The sequence below is a fragment of the Natator depressus genome, chromosome 13 (assembly GCF_965152275.1).
Source record: "Natator depressus isolate rNatDep1 chromosome 13, rNatDep2.hap1, whole genome shotgun sequence".
Taxonomy (NCBI): Eukaryota; Metazoa; Chordata; order Testudines; family Cheloniidae; genus Natator; species Natator depressus.
Genome location: NC_134246.1, coordinates 12,297,564 through 12,324,769, shown reverse-complemented (window position 1 = coordinate 12,324,769; position 27,206 = coordinate 12,297,564). Strand labels below are relative to the sequence as shown.

At 43.1% G+C, this 27,206-nt stretch overlaps 1 protein-coding gene across 1 annotated transcript; it reads left to right on the top strand.

Annotated features, from left to right (window-relative positions):
- Nucleotides 1–1,352: 1,352 nt before the first annotated feature.
- PCK1 (phosphoenolpyruvate carboxykinase 1) lies at nucleotides 1,353–9,468 on the top strand. Its single transcript, XM_074969385.1, has 10 exons — nucleotides 1,353–1,829; nucleotides 2,033–2,282; nucleotides 3,143–3,324; nucleotides 3,982–4,185; nucleotides 4,510–4,697; nucleotides 5,923–6,085; nucleotides 6,551–6,775; nucleotides 6,863–6,994; nucleotides 7,989–8,084; nucleotides 8,694–9,468. Exons 2-10 carry the CDS (start codon nucleotides 2,059–2,061, stop codon nucleotides 9,146–9,148), a joined length of 1,869 nt encoding a protein of 622 aa, XP_074825486.1. The 5' UTR covers nucleotides 1,353–1,829; nucleotides 2,033–2,058; the 3' UTR covers nucleotides 9,149–9,468.
- Nucleotides 9,469–27,206: the final 17,738 nt, after the last annotated feature.

Below are 27,206 nucleotides of genomic sequence, written 5' to 3'. Positions count from 1 at the left end.
GGCTGAGTAAGTCTGCTGTGAAAAGTGATATTTGTTAATATCGCTTTTCACGGCCTCCCAGCTAGCTAAGAAGTCTGCTGTGAAAAGTGATATTTGTTAATATCGCTTTTCACCGCCTCCCAGCTAGCTAAGAAGTCTGCTGTGAAAAGTGATATTAACAAACACACAAATATAATTTTTCACAGAAGCAGACTTACTAGCTAGCAAGTCTAAAACAAAAATTCAACCAAAAAAGCAAAAGAAACAACAACCAGACAAGGACATGCCATTAACCTTATCTATGTTTCTATTCTGTTTTGGTCTAGTAAAGAATAGAGACAACTGTAGATTATTTTTATTATTCAGTCTGCAAAAAAACCCTCACATAAATAAATTACTATGATTTGGATGTGTATATGTTCATATTTATATGTTTTTCCTCAAGTTAATTAAGTATTTTAGGAAAAATTGTCATAGCGGCCACCAGAAAGAGGTGGTGGCTGTACTCTGAGGCCACCAAAAATTTTGTTGTGAGAACCCCTGTAAGAGGTGGACATCAAAAGACCTAAACATAGCAAAATGCGTAGGGAGCTATGGGCCAGATATCCAAAGAGTTTAGGCCATACAGATGTTCTCAGTTGTCTGATTTGTGCGCAGGACTGCATCAGTTATAAAGATGTGCAACTGAATGCCTGAACTCTGCAGATCTGGTCCTATCTCTAGGAACCGTGCAGGAATGAAATACTTTCACAGTGTTACCATGGGGTCAATCATTTCATCAATCATCAATTAATGACAAAACAGCTGCTGTTGCCTCACAGGAAGTTACATATGGAAAGCAGAATTTTATTTTATTCTTTTATTAACTTAGAGAACTGCTATTAACTCTTCCTTGCTAAACACAAGGAAGTTTTGTGATTTTTCTTGGGTAGCAATTTAGATACAGCTTTACATTTTCCATAGTAACTCTGTTAAATCAACAATAACAGAAGTTTTTTTAGTTGCTCTGACATTTGCTGATCTGTCACTGCTCACTATACTGGGAATTTACAGAATTTTTAGACTATCTGTTCTGTACACATGAAAAGCCCCGGCTTAGAGAGACAGAGCTTTTGCTTATATCTAACACTATAGGAAATTCATCAGCAAGAATGATTTTGGCATAGCTTTTCAGAACTTCATGCACAAACTTAAAACCTCCAGGTACATTGATATGTGAATAGAATGTGAAATACGCTCTTTTATTCCCCTGCTTTTGATGCTCAAAGCTGCACTTTATCCCCACGTCAGGCAGTGTTTCCAAGGTGAGTAAACACACTTTGTATGAGCCTCCAGTTCACAGCCAACTAGCAGGCACACACATACGAGATGTGCCAGGCTGTCTATTATGCTTTACTACCCTTGGTGTTCTAGTTCCAGCCACTCATTGCGCACAACCTTTCCCACATATTGAGGAGTTACAACACTTTTTGCATCAGAGCAGAACTAGTTCAAAGATTGGCCAAAGCAACAAGTTTTGTAATTGCTTAAAACAGCAAATCCAAGGGCTGAGAATCTCAGTTTCGAGCATTCATTAATCAAGCCTGTTAAATAATTACCTCTTCGCGGCTTCTTGTCAATTGTTCATGACGATAACTGTCCATGGCACTGTTCCAGGAGCCATCCTGTGATGACATAGGGGACAAGCCTGCTTCACCTCTGCTGATGGGAAGGACTCCAGCATGTGAGGAGTATTTAAGAGACGAGGTTTCCTCCTTGGAAGTAAATGATCATAAGAATAGTCCAAAGTAGGCAAAATCTGAACAGGTAGAAGAAGCAGTGAAATCCTCTCCAAACTCTTTTACAGGAAGGTAAGTGGAGTTTCTATATATAAATTGTATGCATTCTTCTAGAGCTTTACATTCCATATCTATGCACAGGTTTGATTTAGACACAATTAAATCTAATACGCATTCTTTTTATTACTGAATGTATTTTTAGGAAAGCATATTCCTTCCATTAGGAATTGTTGGGTAATGTGCTAACAGGCCAAATGTTTGATCTTTGATTACAGACCATATCCACTGCAGCCTACAAATAATGACTCCCCAGCTGAAGACTCGACTGAACATAACCCCACGACTCATCCAGGGGGATTTGAAGAGCCTGTCTCAGGAAGTGAGACACTTCATTGAAAGCAATGCCAAGCTGTGCCAACCTGCTAGAATTCATATCTGTGATGGCTCAGAGGAAGAGAACAAAAACATTCTGGATACCATGGTAGAACAAGGCATGATCAAAAAGCTGAAGAAGTATGAGAACTGGTAAGTAACAGACATATGTAAAAGAAAGACAGGGTTAGACCTGAGAGAATTGTGGTATATAATTTTCCATTAACGTTTATATTTAAAAGGGGATTTCGTTTCAACCATGTTCAAAACCCTTTAGTGTTTACTTTCCATGAACATTTGAGTACTCAGGAAAAGTGCACTTTAACCTTGAATATTCACCCAATGCTGATTTAAACGGTATTATTCAACTGGAATATTCACGGGTTACAATTCACAGTTTACAATTCATGTTCTATTACGTAAATCTTCCAATTCAGGAACAGAAACCATATCATGTGACTTGCGCAGAACCTTAAGTCTTCAAAATGCTCTGCCAACACAATGGATTAGATTCTGATCTCACTTAGGCCCTGATCCTGCAAACACTTACACCTGTATTCAAAGTGTTTACAGGGCCTCTGCCTTAGCCAGGAGTCGCTCTATTGATTACTGTGTAAAACTGGCAAAACTCTCGATTTATACTGGTGTAAATAAGAATAGAGTCAAGCCTTATAACTCCCTGTGAGTTATTAACCCCATTTGACAGTTGGTGAAGCTGAAGTCAAGAGAGATTAACATGTAACGATACTACAGCTAAATTTCTAAAGCCATGACACCATCAGTTCATTCTGCAATATTCTTAGCTATTTTGTATGAGAGAATACATTCCACCGATCCTTTATCTGAATAAGCTGTGGTTGTCTGGAAAGATATCTGGACGTGATGGGCTGTCCCCTTACCCACTATAAAGCATTTTACCCGATTGTGCCTTCCCCCTAGGGAAGGATTAAATGTACTCTACTTACCACTTTTTAATGACCAAAGCACAATTTCCTGATTTTTTTTTTAAATAGTTGGTTGGCTCTCACTGATCCAAGGGATGTGGCAAGAATTGAAAGCAAAACAGTCATTATCTCTCAGGAGCAGAGAGATACCATTCCAATCCCTAAAACTGGAACTAGCCAGCTGGGTCACTGGATGTCAGAAGAAGATTTTGAGAAAGCCTTCAGTGTCAGATTCCCCGGGTGCATGAAAGGTAAAAAAGAAAATTCACATGACACTTTCATAAAAATAAAAACACCAGTAATAATAAATAATAATCTAAAAATTCAAATACATTTGGCTAAGATTTACAAACTTTGGCACATAAAGGTTAGGCAGCTAACCCATTTTATCAGGCCTTTCGGTCTCAGAGCTCTGCATACATATACATGGTCATTCTACTACCCATTTTAAAGAAGGGCAACTAAAGCTTGGAAAGCTTGGGTGACTTTCCTGAAATCAACAGCGAGTCAGTAGATGGGAAACTGAGGAAAGAACCCAGGAATCCTGACTCCCAATGTCAAATTCTCTTCAATGGAGTTCCACCAGTTTACACTAGCAGAGAATTTGGCCTCTTGCTCCTTCTGAGGCTGCTAGACAATTCTACCTACCCAGCACAGTAGCTTTTATAACTTAAAAACACAGAAAACTACTAGTAGTTAAAAAACAAAACCTTTTCTTACATAACCTGACAAAAAGGAATGTTTCAAATCTATAAGTATCCTCTGGAACCACCTTGCAAAAGATGGAGGGCTTTTAAGGAAGTGAGAAAATGTAAAGGGACAAGGTACTTTTTAATGATTATTCCAACAATACACTGTTTTTATTCTTGGTCACATCTCACTCACGTGACTCTGCTCCTGCTTTACAGGACGTACAATGTATGTCATCCCCTTTAGTATGGGGCCCATTGGGTCTCCTTTATGCAAGATTGGGATTGAGCTGACAGATTCGCTGTATGTGGTGGCCAGCATGAGGATCATGACCCGGATGGGAACAGCCATCTTGGAAACCCTAGGGAATGGAGAGTTTGTAAAATGCCTTCATTCGGTTGGGTGCCCTTTACCACTAAAAAGTAAGTAATCGTATTAACCATTACTCTGACTAATGCTCAGACATATGTGTTGCACCTGTCTTGTATCCTTGGCACAATGAAAACTGCTAGTGAAGTCAACGGGAGGTTTTAGAGTGTGCAACAAAAGGAGGGTCAAGTCCCTGGTGAAGGAATTAGGATTTAAGGCCTTCCTAGGGAGCAGATTATTTCACAGCTGCCCACTGCAGGGTTTCTGAAGCATCTGGTACTGGCCAGTGTCAGACACAGGATGCCGACTAGATGAACCTTTTGTCTGACCCAATCTGGAAATTCCTATATTCATGAGTAGCGCATTGTGTTTTGCAGAACCACTAGTAAACAATTGGCCCTGCAACCCAGATTTGACTCTGATTGCTCAGATTCCTGATCGCAGAGAAATCATCTCTTTTGGCAGTGGTTATGGAGGAAACTCCTTGCTGGGGAAAAAGTGCTTTGCCCTCAGGATTGCCAGCAGAATTGCCAAGGAAGAGGGCTGGCTTGCTGAGCACATGCTGGTAAGAGCTGTTAAAATCATAAGTGAATTTTTTAAAGCAATTAAACCTCAAAACAGCTCAGCGTGAATATGCCATGACTTGATATGAGTGGAATTACCATCTGGCATGAATATTACTGTGATGTGAGATGTACATATCATACAACCATCTTATGTAGAAATAGGGAAGTACTTGTATTGTTGATAAATAAGCATTTTATAGAAGAAAATATAAAAATAGGGAACTAAGTAAGATTTCCATCTGCTTGTCTAGGCCCTGATCCTGAATTATATTCCATAGAGGCAGACCTCGGTGCCTGTGCAGACCCCATTCACTTTCGTAAGGATACACATGGGAATACGGGTCTACATGCATACAACAGCTTGCAGGATAGGGTCCACAGTTTGTAAAATTGTCTTTAATATTAAAAGCAGACCTGAAAAAGAATCCTGAAAATATTCAATTCCTTTTTCAAATGAATTGCATTTGACTGTGTTCATGCCCTTCCTGTCTTCACTTTCCACTCTCATTTGAGCAATCAAGTTTCACTAAAATGGTCCTGCAAAGTGAATTTCCTAGTTACGCACTTGAGTATTCACAGCAAAGACATTTTACATTCATTCATACAAGTATTTATGCCAGGCTGACCCACTCAGGGAACTGAAAAATACCATGTGGCTTACCTGATCATCCATCACAGCTCAGCAGCACAAAAATATTCAAAGTATGAATATTTTTAATCTATGAAGTAAAATAAAAATTAAGTAAATTGATCTCCCTCACATCCACTCTCCCTCCCTCCCTTTCTCCTCTCCTTAACCTTTCACTCTCCTCTAGCTCTTTCACTTCACAATAAAAGTATGCGCAAGTCATTCCTATCATAAAAAAAAAAAAAATCTCACCATTGACCCCACTTGCCACTCCAACTACTGCCCCATCCCCCTTTTCCCTTTCATCTCTAAGCTCATTGGACGCACTGTGTAACACATAATAATAAAGTTTGAATAAATGTGTAAATACATTTGAAAAACTTGTGATCTGCTCACAAGTATTCCATGGGGGGACACTTTGTCAAATAAAATACTATTTGCAAATTATTTGCTCAAATCTAATATTAAGTCCTTTTTCTTAAAAAACTGCATATAATTTAATGCAAATCCAACATGTTTTATTATTACCATTTACTGGTAATAATACAAGTTCCCGAAAAAATAAGCATATTAAACAGACATTTATTTTTCAATAGATCCTGGGTATCACAAACCCAGAGGGTGAGAAGAAGTACTTTACCGCAGCATTCCCCAGTGCATGTGGAAAAACTAACTTGGCTATGATGAACCCAACTCTGCCAGGATGGAAAATAGAGTGTGTTGGGGATGATATTGCCTGGATGAAATTTGATGAGCAAGGTAACTTTTCTTACTGTAAGGCTGAATTGCTCTAGGGATTGGCAACCTTTGGCACGCGGCCCACCAGGGTAAGCCCCCTGGCAGGCTGGGCTGGTTTGTTTACCTGCCACGTCCACAGGTTCGTCCGATCGCAGCTACCACTGGCTGCGGTTCGCTGTTCCAGGCCAAGGGGGGCTGCGGGAAGCGGCGAAGGCCAAGGGATGTGCTGGCCAGTGAGAGCTGCGATTGGCTGAACCTGCGGATGCGGCAGGTAAACAAACCGGCCCAGCCCACCAGGGGGCTTACGCTGGCGGGCCGCATGCCAAAAGTTGCCAGTCCCTGCTCTAGGGACAAGTCCTGCTCTCATTAAAGTCCGTGGTCACCTCCCTCTGACTTTGATGACAGCAGGATCTGGATCCTAGTCTGCCAAGAGTTCAAATGGTGAGTTGGGTTTTCTATCATTGTTTGGTCTCTCTTAAATTCCAGGTAATTTAAGGGCAATCAATCCAGAAAATGGATTTTTTGGAGTTGCTCCTGGGACATCAGTAAAAACAAACCCCAATGCCATAAAGACCATACACAAGAATACCATCTTCACCAATGTAGCAGAAACCAGCGATGGAGGTATATACTGGGAAGGCATCGATGAACCACTTGCACCAGGAGTGACACTGACTTCATGGAAGAACAAGAGGTGGACCCCAGGGAATGGTAACTCTGCATGTTCGGGGGACTTTTTAAATTTCTCTTCACATTTCACGTTAACTCTGCAATCATGAAATATTTTGGTCTGTACAGGGGAGACTTGCGCCCATCCCAATTCTCGATTCTGCACCCCTGCCAGCCAGTGCCCGATCATTGACCCTGCCTGGGAATCTCCAGAAGGAGTGCCGATTGAGGGTATAATATTTGGAGGCCGTAGACCTGCTGGTAAGAGCTGCAATAATGTGTATCAAGACCAAAGCGCTAGCCACTGTATGCCTAAAACTGTGCTGGCAACAGTTGGGTTTAAATATGATTTTTGCTACCATGGTGTCCTCTAAGCAGCGAGAGCAGCAAAATAACTAGATTAGTAAACCACATTTTAAGAAGTGGCCTATGATTTTTGGGTGCCCAACGCTTTACAATTATCTGTATTATGTTAACACCTAGGGGCACCAACAAAGATCAGGGCTCCATTGTGCTAGGCATAGGACAGATAGATAGTAAGAGACAGTCCAGGCCTCAAAGGGCTTACAATTTAGATAGCCCAGACTGAGAAAGGGTGGGAGAAATGACATATTATCCCCATTTTATAGATGGGGAACTGAGGCTACCTACTGAACCAAGTTCCATTGAAAATCTGGCCACAAGAGCAAGAGATAACCACATTATGACTTTTAGTCCTGTGGCTAGAGCACACACCTGGGATGAAGGACACCCAGGTTTGATTCCCTCCTCTGCGTGATTGGGAGAAATGATTTGCGTTGGGATCTCTAAGCACTGAGCTTTGGGATAATCTAAGGTGGAGCTTCCGCAATCTCTCCTATTGAAGTTGTTCAGTTTGGCTAGCTAATTAAAAAGCGATTGGAGTAGGGGGACTGGACCCTAGCTCTCCCACCTCTTAGGTGGGTGCTGTAACCACCAGACTACAAGGTCAGTCTCCCTTTCTTTCTCTCTCTCTCTTGCCCATGGACTCAAAGTATTTATACACAGTGGAACAGCTTCAAATACTTAAAGATTCATTGGGCCGGAGAGAAAGAGAATTCTGGCCTAAATTATTTTCCAATAAGAGAGAGGGAAAAAAATGAACTGAATTATATAACAGGAAAAAGAGGGACTAAATTCTGTGGTAACATGCATACTGCAGTACCTCAGGTAGCTAAAGCTGTTATAGCAAAGACTTTTTGACCTTTAATTAGTGAAGCTATTTTGTTCTCTACAGGTGTGCCTCTAGTATATGAGGCCCTTAGCTGGGAGCATGCTGTATTTATAGGAGCAGCTATGAGATCTGAAGCAACCGCAGCTGCTGAGCACAAAGGTAAATCAAAATCTAATTTGCCTTTCCATATTAAAAGTAGTCCTTTCTGGATACCCAACAGTGATCACCTGTAAATTACTATACACTAAAGTCTGCTTCTTGGGAGTTAATTTTGTGAATTGTGCAGTTTTCAAAATACAAAATATTCTGCCTGGAGCTAAAAAAATTCTAACCTAAAATTCAACATACAGCAAAACAACTCCATGTGGGTAATGTGGAGCAGGGACACAGTGTGGCCAACAGGATGCCGGAGTCTGAGTTGAAAGACTTGATACTGAGCCATTGTGTGATCTTGGACAAGTCACTGAAGTCTTCTGTTTTGTTACAGAGCACATGTTGAATGGGCTAGTTTTGGGATGCCCAACTTGAGACATTTAGGGCTGAATTTTCAGAGTTCTGACCACCCACACCATCCATTTACTTAAACTGGAGTTGACCATGCTTACCACCTCTTAAATTCAGGCTCTTAATCAGTTTTTGCCTCAGTTTCTCCATTTGTAGATTGGGGATAATGCTTAACCATATTCTTAAAGCTCTTTTTGCTGACAGGGTAAAATGTTGTATGAGGGCTAAGTATTATCTTACTTTTTATGTACATTCTTTTAACAGGAAAAATCATTATGCACGACCCCTTTGCCATGCGGCCTTTCTTTGGCTACAACTTTGGCAAATACCTTGCCCACTGGCTTAGCATGGCACATCGCCCAGCTGCAAAACTGCCCAAGATTTTCCATGTGAACTGGTTCCGAAAAGACAAGCAAGGGAAATTCCTGTGGCCTGGTTTTGGGGAGAACTCCCGTGTGCTGGAATGGATGTTCAACAGAATCCGTGGAGAGGCCGGTGCCAAGCTAACTGCTATAGGCTACATCCCTGCTGACTCAGCCTTGAACCTGAAGGGCCTAGAAGGCATTGACATGACAGAACTGTTTGATATCTCCAAAGAGTTCTGGGAAAAAGAGGTGACAGAAATCAAGAAATATTTTGAAGAGCAAGTTAATGCTGACCTCCCTTATGAAATAGAAAGAGAAGTTCTTGCACTGGAGCACAGGATAAAACAGCTGTAACTGATCAAAACCGTTCTGAATCCACACATAACGAAGATGACAAGCACACTTTACTGGAAGCACACTAATACATGGATAGGTAGGGGCTGTGCTGAAAAATTTTCATATAACAATTCTAAAAACACAGACTCCAATGTTTTAGAGAATGTCTGTTTCTGTTATAATGAGCATTAAAGACCCAGATGAATGTGTTTTTATCTTAGTGGTGTCAGTTACAATAAAAAAAAAAACCTGTAAGCTGTATATATGTATTATCTAGCTATATTTTCTATCTTTAAAAATATTTGGAAAGATTACTTACCAGAATGAAAGATTATTTTGTATTACAAATGCATATTTAAAATATTTTTATTTTATGTCTCATATTCCGGTGATTTCCAGATGTTTTGCACAGCCTGTTCTTTAAATCAGTGAAATAAACCTTTTTACAGAATATTCTCTCATTTCCTGTATTCTCACTGTCCAGAAAACAGCATGCAAATGTCCTGGGCCTCCAATCATTCCCACCGTGAGGAGGGGTTGTGTTCATGGGAGAAAACTAATCACCGAATAAGTCAGTTTCCTACCCATTACTGAAACACGCATAAAGTCAAAGAATTCCAAACAATGAGTGGCTTCTGGGAAAGTTTTTTCCTAATCCCCATGAATTAGAGGTTGGTTCATGTGCTGAAGTATGAGGGGCGTGTGTCTCTTCCCCAGCTCCAGGGGGGAGGGGAAGCAGGGTGCTGGTGCGGAATTCAGGGTGCTTTGTGAAGAGTTTTCTGGACTCGTTGGGATGGCTTGTAGGGCTTCAGGAATGGGGAAGAGGGACGAAAGGGTGCTTCACCCACCTGCTGAAACCCTGCTATCCTCCGCCTCAAAGTGCTCCCTTCATGCTTTCCAATCCACACGCATGGCAAGTCCCCTGCTTTTTTCCCTGTTGAATGCTTCGTCACCCTGAATACGCTGCAAATATTTGTTTAGCAAAAAGAAAACCACTTCTATGGTGTTATTAAACTCTTTATAGACTCTGCTTCCTTGCAAAACAAATAGAGCCAGGGGCTGGTCAACAGATGGCCTTCAGAGCTTGCTAGGTGAGGTCACACAGCCTGGAAAACCTTTAACTATCTCTTGGCTGTGTGTTTAGAATTGGGGGATAGCTCAGTGGTTTGAGCATTAGCCTGCTAAACCCAGGGTTGTGAGTTCAATCCTTGAGGGGGCCATTTAGGGATCTGGGGCAACTATGGGGGTTTGGTCCTGCTTTGAGCAGGGGGTTGGACTAGATGACCTCCTGAGGTCCTTTCCAACCCTGATATTCTATGATTCTATGACTTGAAGCAGGCCACCCCATTACAGGGAGTCTTGCTAGAGCAAGGACATCAGGTTTGGGTCCATTGCTATGGAATGTAGCACTAGGAATTTCCCTCCTACCTCCCTCAACTCTACCCCATGATTCTCCAGGGAATAGGCTTCTGATGACACTACCTAACATGATGCACTGAAAGAACAACATTCCAATCAATTGTAACAATGGTATTTTAATTATTTGTGGTTCTCCCCCTCTGCACCCTGCCCTCTTCCTGCATTTTTAAGAATGTTGCTATTAAATGCTTGGGTATGTAAACTATATAACATTAAAGCGATTACAGAAAATGCGAAAAATGTCATTAAGGGTATGAACCAGAAAATAATTTTGTACGTGACTCACTCAACACCTGATTTGTATGTGTATATACCCAAACCCATCAGTATCCATGGGTAATGCAATTTACATTTTGAATAATCAAAATGTTTAGCATCAGCAGATGAAAATGTTTTTTAAAAAGAAAAAGCGGTGGTTTGAAATTTAGAAATGTAGTCAACCATGCCAGATTATGGTCTCAACTTCTCTCCACCCAACAAATACCATGCCCCATAAATGCAAAACGAATTAGAACAAAACACTTTTAAATTGAAATCTGGAAGCTTCCCCAATTTAAAAAAAGACAATAAATCTAGACAAACTAGCAGTTAACTATGAAACTTGGCCTATTAAATGGGCTTCAGAGAAGCAAAGCATTGGAAAGACTAGTGCACGAAACATATAGAACCATAAAGTTTGCACCAACTTATATGATGAAATGAACTTTGTATTCTGGACGCTTAGAAGCAGATCATTTTGTTAAATTCTCAGGGATATAGCAGTGGCCATTATGTGTGTGTGTGTGGGGGGGGGGAATGTGAGGCCAAGTTGGTGTAAGTCAATGTAGCTCCATCCAAGTCAATGGAGTTACACTGATTTATACCAGCTGGCCTGTGATCTCTTGTTAGGAGCATGGTACCTGGAATCGGGACTCTGCCACAGACTCAATGTGACCATTGGCAAGTCACTTACCCTCCTTGGGCCTCAGTTAACCCATTTGCAAAATGCCATGCAAAAATAATCACCCCTTTTTTGGATAAAGGTGGCTTTTCATTAAAACCATCCAAACAATGTACTTTTGGGCATGTTTTTACACAAAAGGAGTCTTTTTTATGTATTTTGGACAAAAGAAAAAGCAGAGTTGGGGAGGGAGAAATATGACATGGCAGAGGGTGAATGCACCTGATGTGGGAAACAAATCTTTGCACAAAAATGACAACTTTTGTCCAGCTCTCCTTCTGATGTCTCATTAGTAACGAATTCCACACTCCATTCCAGTGAAGCTCCCATTGAATTTAACTACTGGAACAATTAACCAAGGGTCATGGCAGATTCTCCATCACTAGGAATTTTTAAAATCAAGATTGGATGTTTTTTCTAAAAGATCTGCTGCAGTTCAAACAGGAAGCATTTTGGGGAACTTTTATGGCCTGTGTTATACAGCAGGTCAAATTAGATTATCAGAATGGTCTCTTATAGCCTTGAAATCTATGAATCTATGAACAAGAATAAGGAGTATGGGTGTAGTGTTTGTAAACTACTTTTGAGGATATGTCTACACTGCAAGTAAAAAGGGGAATGTAGCATGGCTAGGCATATCCTTGCTGACTTTATTCCAGCTAGTACAGGAAACACTAGTAGTGTAGATGTAGCAGCAACCAGAGTACATATGCAGGGTCCCCAGAAGGCTTGTACTCTGGTTGCTAGCCCTTGCTGAAGCCTACTTTAACTATTGTTACCTATGCTAGCTAGATTAAAGCCAGCATGGGTAGCCTACCCAATCTACAATCACACCTTCACTTGCAGTGTGGACATATCCTGAGATACTTGGGCAAAAGGTGCTTCCTTAGAGAAGTAATAGTATGAGTAGAGATGGACCTCAGCCACAAAGTTTAGACCCAGATTTTGGTCCCATTTTCCTTAAAGTTTGGGGGACTCTGAGTCTGGCATTTTGTTTCAGACCCATTTCTAGGTCAAATTCTTCAATCCTGACCTTGCAAACCCTTTATCCAGTGACAATCCCATCATTAACTCAAATGCACACATCCGACTTCAAAGGGACTCATCAGTAAGCACTTCGTTAATGAATAAAGGGTAAAGAGAATCAGGCAAAGCTTGCACTCCGCCTTGCAAAACTCTCATTCTTTTCCTTACTTCCAGGAAGGAACAAAATCCAGCTTCAAACCTCTCACGTCTCAGTCACAAAAGGCCCAATTTCTGAGGAAGAAAGAAAATTCAGGGAAATGAGACATCTTGTGTTCCAAACCCTTGGCTACCATAGTAACATTATTTATTCCACACTTGCTGCAGCAGAGTCAATTAACTCCCTAACTGAAAGATAATTACCATAACTGGAGACATACCTGGCTGGGAAACTGCCGCAACACTGCTTAGAAACGGCAAACTGGAATACTCTGAATTCCAAATGAGTAATCATCAGTGTAGATCATGAACTACTTTCCTGTGAACTAACCCCCAGAAACACAAAGGGCATATTTTCCAATTTAGTGTTGACCAACTTTGATCAACAATATTTTAAATGCATCCAGACGCCTCTGACAATTAGAATGCAAAACAGTGCAGCATGGAACCCTGTTAGTGTTACACGGGATTGTTCAGCCATTATATACTTAATATTCAGCCATGAAACTTGGAAGGTACAGTACTGCAGTAGAGTCACTCTATTAATGCTATTTAAAGAAATACATATGCATTAATGTGCGAAATTCAGACCCTATTTGAGCATCCCATGATAATTACTTTCCTAAACAAGAATTATGTATTTTTTACAGTGAAAACTCAGTGCAGAAGATCTCTGGCTTTGTTTCATGAAGGTTTAAGAAACAGCAAATTGTATTCTATTCTACATAGGTTCTTTTACTGCCTTCATCACCCCAGTACCAGAGCACCTTCCGGGAGCGCATTAAGTGACATGACTAACATCTGTCACGTCATTTTCCTCTCCTGTTTGCTGTTGATTCCAGAGTGACTCCACTGGAGGTACTCCTGATTTGCACCACATAAGTGAGACCTGATTAAAGTTCCAAGATCCTTTCTGCTTTGCATGGCCTTTTGCCAACAACTGCACTCACTCCTTGTGAACCCTCTCGTGGCTGGCTGTTGCGTAGCAGACTCTCCTCCTTTCATGCAGTGACGCTCTGGCACTGGGGTGTTCGGCCTCTTCTCGTGACACGGCCCTCCGGCTCTTTTCGGGGTAAGTAAACACACAATAAACTGAACTCAAACAAACATAGCTCTTTGCCCCCACCCAGGCTTACTCCTCAGCAGACTCTTTCCCTGGCCCAGGCTGTGCAGGGTTGTCCTCCTGCTCTTGTGCAGAGTAACGCCGCCCAGAGCTTTCCCCACTTGTGTCAGGCTGTTTCCATACTACCTTTTCCAGAGGCCAGTAGGGGACCCCAGTCCCTCCCCCTCCTCTGGGTTCCGGTCCAGGGACCCTGTGGTACACAGGGTCTGCTCTCCCAGGCTCCTCACTGCCTCCCTGGCCTTCCTTTAGGCACCTCCCATGGCCCCTCTCTGAGTTTACTGTACATCTGCCTCTCTCTAAGCTTTTCCTCCCCTCTCTGTCAACCGGACCTCTCTCCCTGCAGCCTCCTTCTCATCTGCGCTTCCTCCCTGTACGCTCACTACCAGCTTCTCCCCAGCTGGGCCTCATCTTTAATTGGGAGTGGCCCACTCTCCTGGTGCAACCAGGCACACTAACTTAGGGTGACCAGATGTCCCGATTTTATCGGGACAGTCCCAATTTTTGGGTCTTTTTCTTATATAGGCTCCTTCCACCCCCTGTCCCGATTTTTCACATTTGCTGCCTCGTCACCCTAACTGCTCTCTCAGTGAACTCTGTGGGCACACACCCAGCCACACCATTAATTGTTTAGGTGGATACTCTTCCGGTGGAAACTTTCTCTATGGGCAATTTATTCCCAAAATGCTCCCTGTGGGTTTTTTGACACCTCCCTCCGGTGAGGGCACTGTCCCATATTGGCAATTGCTGTGTTCCATAGTAAACAACCTGAGGGCTTGCCTAGGTGTCCTGGTGAGAGTTTGTAAACATGTGAAACAAGAGATCTCTATTCAGGATAAGCTGTCCTGTCCTGCGACCTCTTCCAACATGTTACAACAAAACCAAAGGGTGGAAAATCTATCTGTTTTCATTCTCCCTAGAGAACTTATCACAGTTCCTGGGTTGTTTTGATTCCACCCTGATGGCCTTTTACCCAGTGAAGCAAACCTTGCGTAAAGCTGTTGTTTTTCTACTGAGCTATTGCTCACTTCAGAGTAACTGTTTTTTTCTTTGAAAGCATCACGACAACATTTCACAGGCTGAGAGACTGAACGAAGGGCATTGAGGGAGGCCCCACAGCTCCTCCCCACAGATAATATCTGAAACCTGCTGTTTCCTAGCAAACCAGGCTCTATTTCTATGGAGAACGGCTTCTAGGCCCACACAGATAAGAGAACTTACCCTTACTTTAATTACACAGTTCATTTTTGAAAATGGCTTTAAAATTAGTTAGAGTAACACCCTGAGCCCCTTCCTTACCCCCATCTCCTCAGTAAAACCATAAGAAGCTCTTGTAATCATGATGTAGGCTCACTCAGACACAGCACATGGTAATCAAGCCTATGTAAGTGCAGAAAGGAAAGCACGACAAACCCCATTTAGCCACAGGAAACACCTTATTTCACTGTGTGTTCCTGAGAAACTTCCCACCATGTTTTATATCTTTCAGATTCCCGGGGGGTAGATCTGAACAGCAGTTAAACCCCAGCAGTATTTAAACAAGCCAGAGATGAAGCTAACCTTACATGTGACAAGAGGCTGCCAGTCCAGTTGGTCCAGAAGTCCATGTCACCACCTTTTTGGCAATTGTAGGAGAGACAAGGAGGCAAACTCTAGCCCATCATGGAAACAGAACCACCACGGGTGCCCACGTATGCTGCGAAATTATTAGTCTGTGTATATATTCTCAAAACCACTGAACATATTCCCATCCTCAAACAAACGATTCCTGGCTAAAATAGGAATAATTTGTATGTATTTTCATGCATAAGCAGGAGGACTGGGTGAGAGAGAATACATGCAAAACCTTCTTTCCAGGAGGACTGGGTGAGAGAGAATACAGGCAAAACCTTCTTTCCAGCCCATATTCCCTGGTGGGTATGTACTTTCTGACAGGCATCTCTGTGAAGAGCCCTGCTACAATGTGACACCACCGGTGGGCCCAGAGTAACAAGACTCTAATCCATTTGAGGAGCTTTGCTAACATAAACACTTAAGCAATTTAAAAACCACTGGAGAGGCCAAAGGATGTTTTGACTCTGGAGCAATTCTTTTGGGATTTATAGTACATTTCACTGTGTCTTCTCATTCAGCTCTATATTTTAATCCTACTTTACTTGTGTTCCAGAAAAAATTAATGGTAAATGTTCAGAAAAACGCGTGCCTCTCCCTACAGCTCCTCCACGTCTGTTGAACTGAGCCAGACGTGGCTGTACTCGCTTTCTGAGCTGAAATCACTGGAAAAATATCAAGACTATACAGAGAGTTCATTAAGGGTCACATGCTGATCACGTTGAAGTTAATGCCAAAGCTCCCACTGAAATCAATGGGACCAAGATTTGGGCATAAGAGAGAAGAATCCAGGTTCTGTGATGAGATTTGTTTGGGGACTTTTTGTATGTTCAGTCTCTGTTTCTGGCTTTCAAATTGGAAATCTACCAGCATTTCCCTGTGCCTCCTTAGGCAGCCCATGGAAACAAGAAGATATGGATTAAACTAGAGCATCAGTTGAAACACACACACAAACATTTATAAAATGGCTGGGAGGCTCAAAATAGGAATGCACTAGCCTCTTGCTGCTGGAGGGTGGAAGCAGGACAGAGATTTGATGGTCTCATCGTGATCCCTAAAAACTGCCACAAAGTTTGGCCCAATTCACTCCATGATGGATCGTTTGTGCTCAGGAAAGCCCCACACTGCCACTAGCAGTGGCGTTGCTGGTCAAGGACTAGCTGCATTGAGAAAGCTATACAGGGAAGATACGGACAACTGCCTCACCTTTGCCTAATTCTAGAAGTTCTATCACCCATTTTCATAAACACCATTGTTGCTTTTTTTTCTTTTTTTTTTTTTTTAAATAGTCTGCTCATCCCCTTCAGCTCACTGCAGAAGAGGTTCAAGGAAGATTTCTGCGAAAATACATTTCTGGCAAAATAATGATTGCCGTTAGGAAGAAGCAGCCACCATACAAATCTTGTTAGGGACTTCAAGCAGGAACTTACAAAATATGCACAGCAGAGATAAGCTAAAAAAGCAACAATATCTACGAAGGAAAGGCAGCCTATCCAGCTGGCTGCAACTCTAATTCCAATCCATGACAGCCCCCTGGGGCAGCTCCAAAGCCACTTAGCACAACCATGGAGCTCAGCCAGAAGGCAGCTGCTGGCACTGAGAGAACGTATCTGGCCATTCCAGATCTGAATTCTGTAATTTGCTGGAGAAACAGACATGGCTAGAACTGCGACTTGCTGGAACTTTTGGGTGCTAGCAGCCTGCCACAGGACTGCATGCCTCCTGCTCTGTGATATTTTCAGAAAGGGATACCCTTTGGGTCTAATGTGACACCATGATACTGCAATAATATCCCTTGAGTGACCTCTGTGAGGGGGGAAGAGAATGTGTGTGTATGGGAAGGGGGGTGGGGGAAGGAGCAGTACTTCTGTAAATGACATGGGTGCCAACATGTTTCCAATAACTTAGCAAGGGTGCCTGTATCAAATGTCTCCGACTATTCCCGGGTTTAGTGGACCCATATTCAGAGATTTCTGTATCTTCAAGTAGCTGGCCTGAAAGTCAGCTCTGTGCAGAGCATCAGCACAAGGCCCATGTACCATGTGGGTCCTGACTCAGAGTTATGTCTTAAGTGGTGGATAAACTTCATGCTGCTTCTTTTGCACAGGGGTGAATTTCCCACGATAGTTAGCAAGGCGCAACGCCCCGGCAGCAGACGTCAAAGTTGCCCACCACGTGTGCCTGTCAGATCGCCTTGACATTATTTGATAAAAAGGAGTGGTTCGAAAGAACAGGCAGAATGTGAACAAAAAGAAACAGCAAGATATACAAAGTGTTGGCAGAGCATGGACTGAAAAACACTTGGATGCAGGCCGCCCAATGGAAGATGTAGAAAACGAGCTCTTGTGAGCAGGTAGATGGATATAGTCTAAGGCCACAAGGAACCATTGATCTCATATAGTCTGACCTTCTGCAAGACACAGGCCATAGGACTTCCTGGAATTAATTTCTGTTTGAACAAGAGCATAACTTTTAGAAAAACGTCCAGCTGTATTGATCATCCTTGTGAGAGAGCGATCGCCGCAAAGAAAATAAAAAAGAATAATTTGCACTGCCATAGCACCTCTTGCCGGAGGTCCTTGAGGTGCTTTGCAAACAATGGGTCTAATCCAAAAACCCATGGAAATCAATGGGAGACTTTCCACTGACTTCAGTGGGCTTTGGATCAGGCTCATTAAACCTCACAACAATGCTGTGATGTAGGTAAGGATTACCCTTATTTATTCTGAGGCACAGACAGGTGAATAAATGCATCCAAGTGACTCAGCAAGAGAGCAGGGAAGCAAACTCAGAAATCTTGACTCTCTGCCCTCCGCTTGCCCCCAGTGCTGTGAGAAGAGGGAGCCTACAGATAGTAAGCATGGAAGATAACACTGAGAAAGAGGAAAATCTAGGTTATTCATATTAATGTTACTGTAGAACTCGGAGGTTCCTCACCGGGATCAGGGCATTGGAATGCTACTGTAATATCCATATTACAATCATAGTCGCTGTAAAATCGCATATGACAATGCAGTCCCTGATCTGCAGTGTTTACAGCCTATGACATAGAAGTTAGAAGATCCTTCTTCTTGTGCAAGATAACCTATTGTTGGGGACAGCTTCTAACCCCCCTATTCCAGTGAAATGTGTCTGGCAAGCACTGTCCACACTGATGGAGCAGCAAGAAGGTCAGAGAAGGATCTGTCCTTAGAGATGGTGATGACGGCATGTTATTTGATCTACAAATTATTGAATGAAAAGCAACCTGTGTCCTAAGATTAATGACCAGCAGAAAGGTACTTATGGGGGCATTCATACAACTGCCTGCAGAAATTAATCACTTACAATCAGATGAGGAATAATTTCTTTGAAGAAATACTACAGCTGAAACTTCACTGCAGTAAAGCAATTAATGAATGCATTGTAACAGACCCAAATGCAATCAGTCCCGTCTCAGGGCTGCTGGGACCTTCTCCGATTTCTCTTCTCTCCCCCTTGCTCCGCTTATTGTTTGCTTTATTATTAATCTTACCTAATTTGAAAATGGGAAATTGATTTCTTATGTATCCATTACAAAACCAAATCATTTCCTTATTACAAGAAGGCTTATATTTCATAAGCACGTCATGGAAAATTAAAGCCATTCCTGTTGCTTTGATGAAATAATGGAAAGAGGCTTGGCTGCTGTTGGCCCTCATGCAGCCTGCATTGAAAGTTAACTCTTTGCAAGCATTCAGATTCAGGACAGCTGGCTGGCTGGCTTTTCAGTTTGCAAGTGCTTTCATCCTCTTTTCAATCCTCTGGTTCCGTTATAAACATTCAGAGGGCATCAGTCTGCTTACCTATGCGGGCTCTAATTCAAGAGGAACGTAGTTCCACTAATCAAGGTAAATTAATCATTTAAATTACTGCATGTAGTCACTATTGTTTTATCAATAAAAATTTGCAAGTGTGATTGCCTGCACAAACAGGTACACTGTTGTTAAGTATATATATTGCAGTAGCATGCAGAGACCTCAGCCAGGACCTTGGGACCATTGTGCAAGGTATGGTATAAACACAACATCATGGGTTGTATGAATTCTAAGGATAGGAAATGCTGTAGTGAAATCAATGCCGTAGTGTCGTAAAAGTTTATTTTTAAGGGGGAACCACTCTCTCTCTCCCTCTCTCTCTCTCTCTGTTGCACAGCAAATATAGGATCTGCTAGCAGGTACATATGTTAACTCCGTTATTAATCAGGAACCTAATGTAACCTGGGGGTAGATCATGAATTAAAATGGAACCCAGTGTGTGTGTTGTGGGGCTACCTCCATAAACCGTTTGACAAATTTTACCCTTAGAAGCTGACAGGACATTGTTCCACTGAAAGATAATCCATAAAAACTACACTTGGCAGAGTGTTACAATGCCATAGGCTTGCAAAGTTCATTGAGTACTCCACTAACATGCTGATCTCTAGGACTTCTACCCAGAGAAACAAAACATCTTCCATTTCCTTGTCTGAAAGGAAAAGACCAGTGAGCTAGTACCATGCAATGTATTAGGAATGGCATGGTTTTTTTTTTTAAATAATGTACTGTCGGTGCAATCATGTAAATATGGTGCCTGACTATGTTATTAAAATTGTCCAAACCTACTGTTACAAGTCATGGGTGTGCAAACTCCATGAGGATCAAAAACTGCACAAGGTGTTACAAATACAGTGTAGCTCCACCTCTGATCCCTTTTCCAGTCTCTCTGACTGTACTCCCTCAGGTATGAGGCCTCATACTTCTATCTTCCTGAAGAGAAATCACATGTTTCTCCCATTCCTAGACTGGGTCCCTAGGTACAAACATGTGGATCAACCATGTTTACCCCAGCAGGTCTGACTGGGTTCAGGTGATTTTTCCCCTTGGGAGTTTGTGACCAGCTGTATATACATTGACCCAAACCAGTCATCTCAAGGCTAAGTATTGTTTAATCTTAACAGCAGGAACAAAGCATAAGTGAAAAGACTGTTTAAAACAGTAAAGAGTCCATACTCAGTTGTATCTTACCCCTACCCATTGCAAAGGGAGTTTAGGATGTTATAGATTCTTTATACCCCTCTCATGGGTGTGAGTGTGTGTATTTTTAATGCTTTATGGTCCTTTTGAGCAGTTGGTTTTCACCACTGGCAGAACAAGTTTTTAACTTGGCTGGAGCCAAGGAAGTGGGCTCTCTCTCTGTTTACTCATTGTCTCTTAAACCCCCTGAAGAGTTTACATGGAGATGTCTTATTGGGAGCCATTATCTTCCCTTCCCACTTGTTTTTCCAGCAGCCTGCTATTAAATTGAATATAGTCATACAGTAAATATCCCGTCACAGGGCCTGCTTCTGTGGTGCCCTCTTCTGGCCCAAAGAAGCACTACTCACCTGATCATAGAGTCCAGTTCGATGGCGCTTTAGCTCTCTGGCTAAGTCACCCTTGAGTTCCACCCCTTCTGGGTAATTAAAGTCCAAAAATAAAAGAATGCTAGGAACTTAAAACAAGGTCATCTGATGAGCCTTTGGCAGGCACCTACGCTTCTACACAGGGGCTGTCTTCATTTAGCCAGTTCATAGGTCAGTCTCCCTGGGCCTGGTTGTCCCGTCCACCAGGAGGCTCATCCAGGCAGCAAGCTGTCTCCAACTTTTGGCTGAAGCCTGGCTTCCCTCACAAGAGTGAAGCAGAGTTCTGCTCTCCTTCCTGCTCACCCCCAAACTGAGCCAGGCCTCCTTTTAACTCCCCTCTCCACACCTGACATCTGCTGCAGGTGTAGTAGGGCAGGGACAAGTGGGTCCACTGACCCCCATTAACTCCCCCCTTACCTGTGTCGGGTCTGCATATCCCACCCCATATCCCAGTAACCAGGTAATGTACAGTATTCAAAAATGATCACAGAGCAGCTCCAGGTCCATCACACAAGGTTTTCTGAACCCCTGTTAAAAACTGTTCTTTACAATATCATGAAATGCAATAGAAAGGTCGCTCAACTTCCTGTAAATAAAATACTGCTATACTCACTTGTTACAGTGGAGTAACAAGGTCTGCTCTGTTCAATGATTAGAGCTAATCTACCCAGCTTTCTAGTCCGTAGGAAGTTATGCTTTTTGCTTATCAGTTTATTTAGAGAATTGATTCTTAAAGGCATGGTATTAATACGTAGAGACAGTCAACATTTTTCAGTTGAGGTTTTTCATTCCCCCAAAATTGTTCTTTTATTAAACAATTCTTGTTGCAAAATATTGTCAGTCTGGTCAATTTTTTTCATTTTTCACCAAAATACGGTGCCCTTTTCTGATATTTATAACTGGTATTTTTATTGATACTATCTTCCAAATTCTAACAGAAATGATTTTCAAAATTCTTTATGTACCAAATAAAAACAAAAACAACCCCAAAGTTTTTGGTTGACAAAAACTGTCAATAACCATTTTGATAAATGTCTCCTGAAAACCAGACTGAAACTAATGAAAATTTTCAAAAAAACAAAAAAAGAAAAATAAATTTCAAACACTTAAAAACTAAAACAAGTTCAACAAGTGGAATTTTTTTGTGAAACTATTTTTGGATTTTTTGACCAGCTGCACTAATAGATCCTGACTCGAGCAATACAATGCCCACCAGACATTTCCCCTGAGTGGCCCTAGGACAGCGAGGGGCCACTGAACTGGAGTGCTCAGCCAGCAAGTGCACCTACCAGAGCTGGAGCTGGGTGCACCTGGGCTACAGAAGTCAGGGATGCTTTGTATTCTCACTTATGGGCTTGGATGGCCCAATGAAAGAGGGAGAATAGTGCCTGTAAGAATGTGCTTGTGGGGGGAAAGGTGCTAATAATTTGGGGTGGGGGTGTTCAGTAATTGGGAGGCATGTGGGCTTGATTGCCATGCAATGTACTTAGGAAGGACATAATGAATAATGAACTGGGTGGGGGGAGAAGAGGGGGGATGACTCATTATATGGGTTCATATAAGGAAGTTACTGAAATGTGAATTGCTGTACCTAACTGCACTGCGGAATAATATTTGCTTAGTGATGTATAATTGCTCCTGATCATGCTTTATTATCTGAAATCCCGAGTATATGATGGTATGCAGTGATAGTGATAAACTTTCTGGATGACAAAAGGCTTTATTTGTAAACATGAGTTAAACCAGTACAACAGTCACCATTCTAATGGCACCTGGCCTGCCTAACACCCCCACAAAATAAGCAACAGAAGAACATTTCCAAAACAAAACAAATCATAGTACAGGAAACAGGGCAAACACCCCCCCTCCAAAAACAAAAACAAACAAACAAACAAACAAAACCCTGCATGTCCCCTAGCCCTGCATTCTCCTTTCCCTTCTTTCCCTGCTTTCCATATGCTTGGGGCTGGGGGTTGGAGGTAGCCACAGGAGTGGGGTTCAAGAAGAAGGCTGCATGGGGTTTAGTTGCCCTGCCCAGCCACTCATGGGGCCTGAATGCATGGGCCTCCCCAACATGTGGGAGCCGCAGCCTATCCTCCTACTCCTGGCATACTGTTTCTTCAGTCTTAAGTCCCTCTGCTTCTGGTACTGGACCTGTTTGCTGGCCCTCTCATGGGACCCTAACTTTATCATGGAAATGCTTCCTTTTGGAACGATTCATGAAGGTACATTGGGCTGGGGTTGAGTTCTGGAAGTACAGCAGCCACTAGAGGTTGAGGGGCCTGAAACAGGACAAGAAGCATGGGGTTATTGTCTAATATAGCTCAGTGGAGGAGCACAGAATTAATTCTTGTGGAATTTCAAGGACAAAAAATGTTACATTTCAAAACAGACCCAGACTATATTGTGAAGGAGATGCATCAGTCCACAGAATCTCCCTGGACCCAGCCTGCTTAATCAGAGTTATAGAAGTGCAGAGACAATGATAAGTTTAAAAACAAGCTGTTTCTGTTTAATAAAAATTGCATAACTACTTGGGCTGGGTTTTTCTATCATTTCAGGCCTTTCATATTTTGGAGGACATAACTAGTCTTGCTGAGGAAGAGACATGTTACTCCTAGCTGCTGGTGGGAAAGTATTCTAATGTATAGCACATCTATGAGTGGAGTGGGCTAGTCAGTTACCGAGGTGGCACTGGAAAATATGCCCTTACCTGCAATGTGACTCCCTATCTGGCGTTCCTGCTTCAGGAAAAGTGTGCAGCTTTTAGCACCAGGGATTGGTTGAGAATCCAGGAGGGAATTAACAGGATGCTGCATTAGCTTACACATGGCTTACCCCGTTACGGCTGCATGCAAACATGCAGAACTCCACAGCCTTCCTCCTCCCCACACACAGCACATTTCTGGGCAAAAATTGACACCCAACTCATACCTGGGACAAATGACTTTGTCACCCACAGACTGCATAGACTACCTCTAACTGAAATGGACTAGACTTGGAAATAGAATAGTGTCAGATTCACACTGACTTCACTGTTTCCAGGTGGCTCCATAGACCGCTGAGTGATTACAGAGTGGCAAATTTAAAGCCTTTATTACTTTAAGGAAAACAGGAATGATCCTAGCAAACATCTGTGCCTTTCCAGTAAAAATACTCTTTAACGTTGTTCTTTACTATTTGCATTTCCCAGTCACCATTTTGAACTCCACGTGGTGGAGGGGAGAGACAGAGGGGGAATGCCAGTGTGCTGGGATAGAGTCCGCCATTAGCAGAAACACACTGATAGCTGGGGCTTCTCATAATTTTTGCAGTGGTTCTTAGAGCAGAAATTCCTCCCAGGACTGTAGTAATACACTTTAAATTGGAGTCAGAAACATACCAGGCTCAGGGGCAGCTTCTGTCTCCTCCGGGTTTGCTGCAGGCTCGGCAGCAGGGTGTTTCTCAGGGGGCGCATCAAACAGCTCCTCTGAGCGTGGACCCAGAATTTGCCATTGATCCTGTTCCATGGCCTGGTCTGGAACAGGTTTCAGCAACAGAGTCACTTCATGGTCCCCCTGCAGAATGTGCTGCTGGCTCCCATTAGCTCCCATGCTGGGTTCTGGGGCCAGCAGGCTACCATACCTGCTGACCAGATCATCATGCACCATGATGGAGCTTGACCCGGTGGGTGCAGAGCCCAACACCAGGTCAAACTCCTTGTAAAATAGGCATGAAGTCAGTGGGTTGCCTGTGGTGCAGTTCTGGTCTATGGTCTTCCGGCATTCGCTCTTCAGCCTCTTACTCCACTCCCCACAATAGTCATCGGTCTGGAAAATGTGCTAAGTTGCCAGCTTTTTAGCTATCGCTGGTATGTGTTGTCGTTCCTGGTACTTTTGCTAAAGTCCCCAATTTTACTGGCCTCGGACCAGAGGTTCGCCAACATTTGGCTGTGCGCCATGATCATGAAGCAGCATGCTTTGCAAAAGGCTTGTTCTGTTCTGTTCTCCATTGCAAACACAGAAGGCTCTCTGATGGAGTGTTTGCAGCTCAGTGGTCAGAACACAATGGAAGGGTTAATGCGGACTCACTGAGGTGCTGCTGCATGCTGACGGCGGGGTAGTTTCCGTTTTCAGTTGAGTCGATTGGAGACTGTTGGGATAGAGAGGACAAAGGAAGTTGGCCCATGGGATTGTGGGATACTCTTGGCATACTCCCAGGACATGAGTCAAGTAGGACTGAGTCTACACTGCAAAGCAATAGGGCTTGAACCTTGGGTCATGGCTTGACCTGTTCTTGGACCCTCCACCCCTACAGGATCCTAGAACCCCAAGTCTGAGAGATTTGTGTGTAGACAGTTTGGGGGGGTTGGGGCTCAAGCCTGAGTTGTAGGCTGGGCTTACACTGCAATGTAGACATACCCTAAACCTCCAATCAGATTGATTAGCTCAGCATTAAGTTCAAATAGCTTTTGCCAGTCCTCTTATTTATTCTTCTTTGTGCTCTATAACTGGGGGGAGGGGTCTAGTGCAAGGAAAGGCATTTTGCATGGCTAGCAATTGACCTCTGTTGCGAGTCAAAACCTTGGCTGCAAACAACTCCAATCTTTCCCTTCTGAACTTTGCAACGAGGGATGCAATGTCCTCTAAGGTCTGATAAGCAGGGCAGTAAACAGGATCCTACAATAACTCCTATGTCTATGAAGAAAGTGATTTGTTTAGACATATACAGTATGATGCCATCCCAGGGCTAATGGCTAGTCCAAAGGTAAGCGAGCAGAAAATATTTCCAACCATATTGGTCCTTGAGAACAAGTAGATAAGGCTGATAACATGGTAAGTGAAATTCTGTTAGCTTGTTGTGCAAAATACTACTACCAAAGGTTGGTCAGTTTTAGCATAGCCCTTCTGCCCGTCAGAGTTGGTAGCAACAAGGGCCGGATTCAGTATCTAGGGGTTCCGTTCCAATAACACAATGCAAAACCAGCTCGAGCCCCCACCCAGTGACCTGGGACAATTACATACCACCCCCCTGGGTGCCTCTAAGAGGCAATACTTCCCCTCTCGCAAGCACAGAGTCTGAGTGTAGCAAAAGCCTTTTAATAAAGGAGGGAAACAATGCGGCATTATGTTGGGGAAACACCACAAACAGGATTCATAACACAAACCATGAGCAAAAGACCCACCCCCAAGTAAGTTGGGCAGTGTCCCTTTCCCCAGAGTCCTAAGTCCAGCAACCCAACAGTCACCCCACCCACAGTTTCTGACCTTGGTCAGTGCAGCCCCCAGAGTTCAGGAATTCATCTGCAGAGTTCACTGCCCAGCGTGGGTGGAAGTGGAGGGAAGTATGCTGGGGGGAGAGGGGGCATCTTACATGCTCCGCTGCTCACGTCGACGGCCGAGTGCCACGCCTCTCCATGGGTTCTGCTGCAGTCTTCACCGCCAGCTATGCCTGTCCACCAGCCATCCTGCTTGCCGCTCCTCTCCGCCAGCCACCGTGCTATCGGCTCCGCTCTGCTCCCCATGCTGCTAGCCACTCACCGACTGGTCTTCAGACCCGCCCCCACACACACACACCCTACATAACAGCACTCAGTGATTTCAGCTCTTATTAATTTTAGTTCTTTAGCGATTTCAGCTCATAGTAGGGGAGCCTCAGTGATGGGGCACCATTTGCCCAAGTGAATTCAGTTCAGCAGCCTGTAACTAGACTCCTAATAGAATCAAAATTAGCTCTGATATTACACAGTGGGGAGAGAAGGGGATGAAATTGATGTCTGAGGCCCACACCACCAGGTACAAATACCTGTCCCCAACCTCTCTCAATTCACTGGGTTTTGGAACCCATGTCCCTTGCCTAGCAAGTGCTGCTTAGTTGAGGGCGACTCCCTCCATCATAAAATGCCAAGTACAGTTCTACTGTCCTTGATTCACACAACCAGGATAGCAACCCTTTATTACTCCTGCCCCAATAACAGAGAGACTGGGGATCCCACAGCAGCCAAAGTGACCATTTGGGCAGGCAGACCATCATGTTAAGCAGGGTGGGTGTGCCCAAGCAAACAAGATCAGCCCCTGAAGTCCTTTTCCACAGATCACCACCAGATGTCAGGCTAGAGCTCATTCTGACTCTGCTTACATCAGCAAACGTATTTGTTAATTTGTTCATTATTATGTGTATTACAGTAACACCAACAGGCCCCAACCAAGATCAAAGCTTCATTGTGCTAGATATGGTACAAACACCTAATAAAAAACAGCCCCTGCCCCAAAGAGCTTAGGCTCAGTTATTTAAAGGTATTTAGGTTCCTAAGGATCTGACCTTTGAGGATCTGGGCCTTATAGTCTAAATAGATAACACAGAGAAAGGGTGGGACGGAAGATTGAGGCATGGCCAAGGTCATTGAGCATGGAGGTGACCCAGC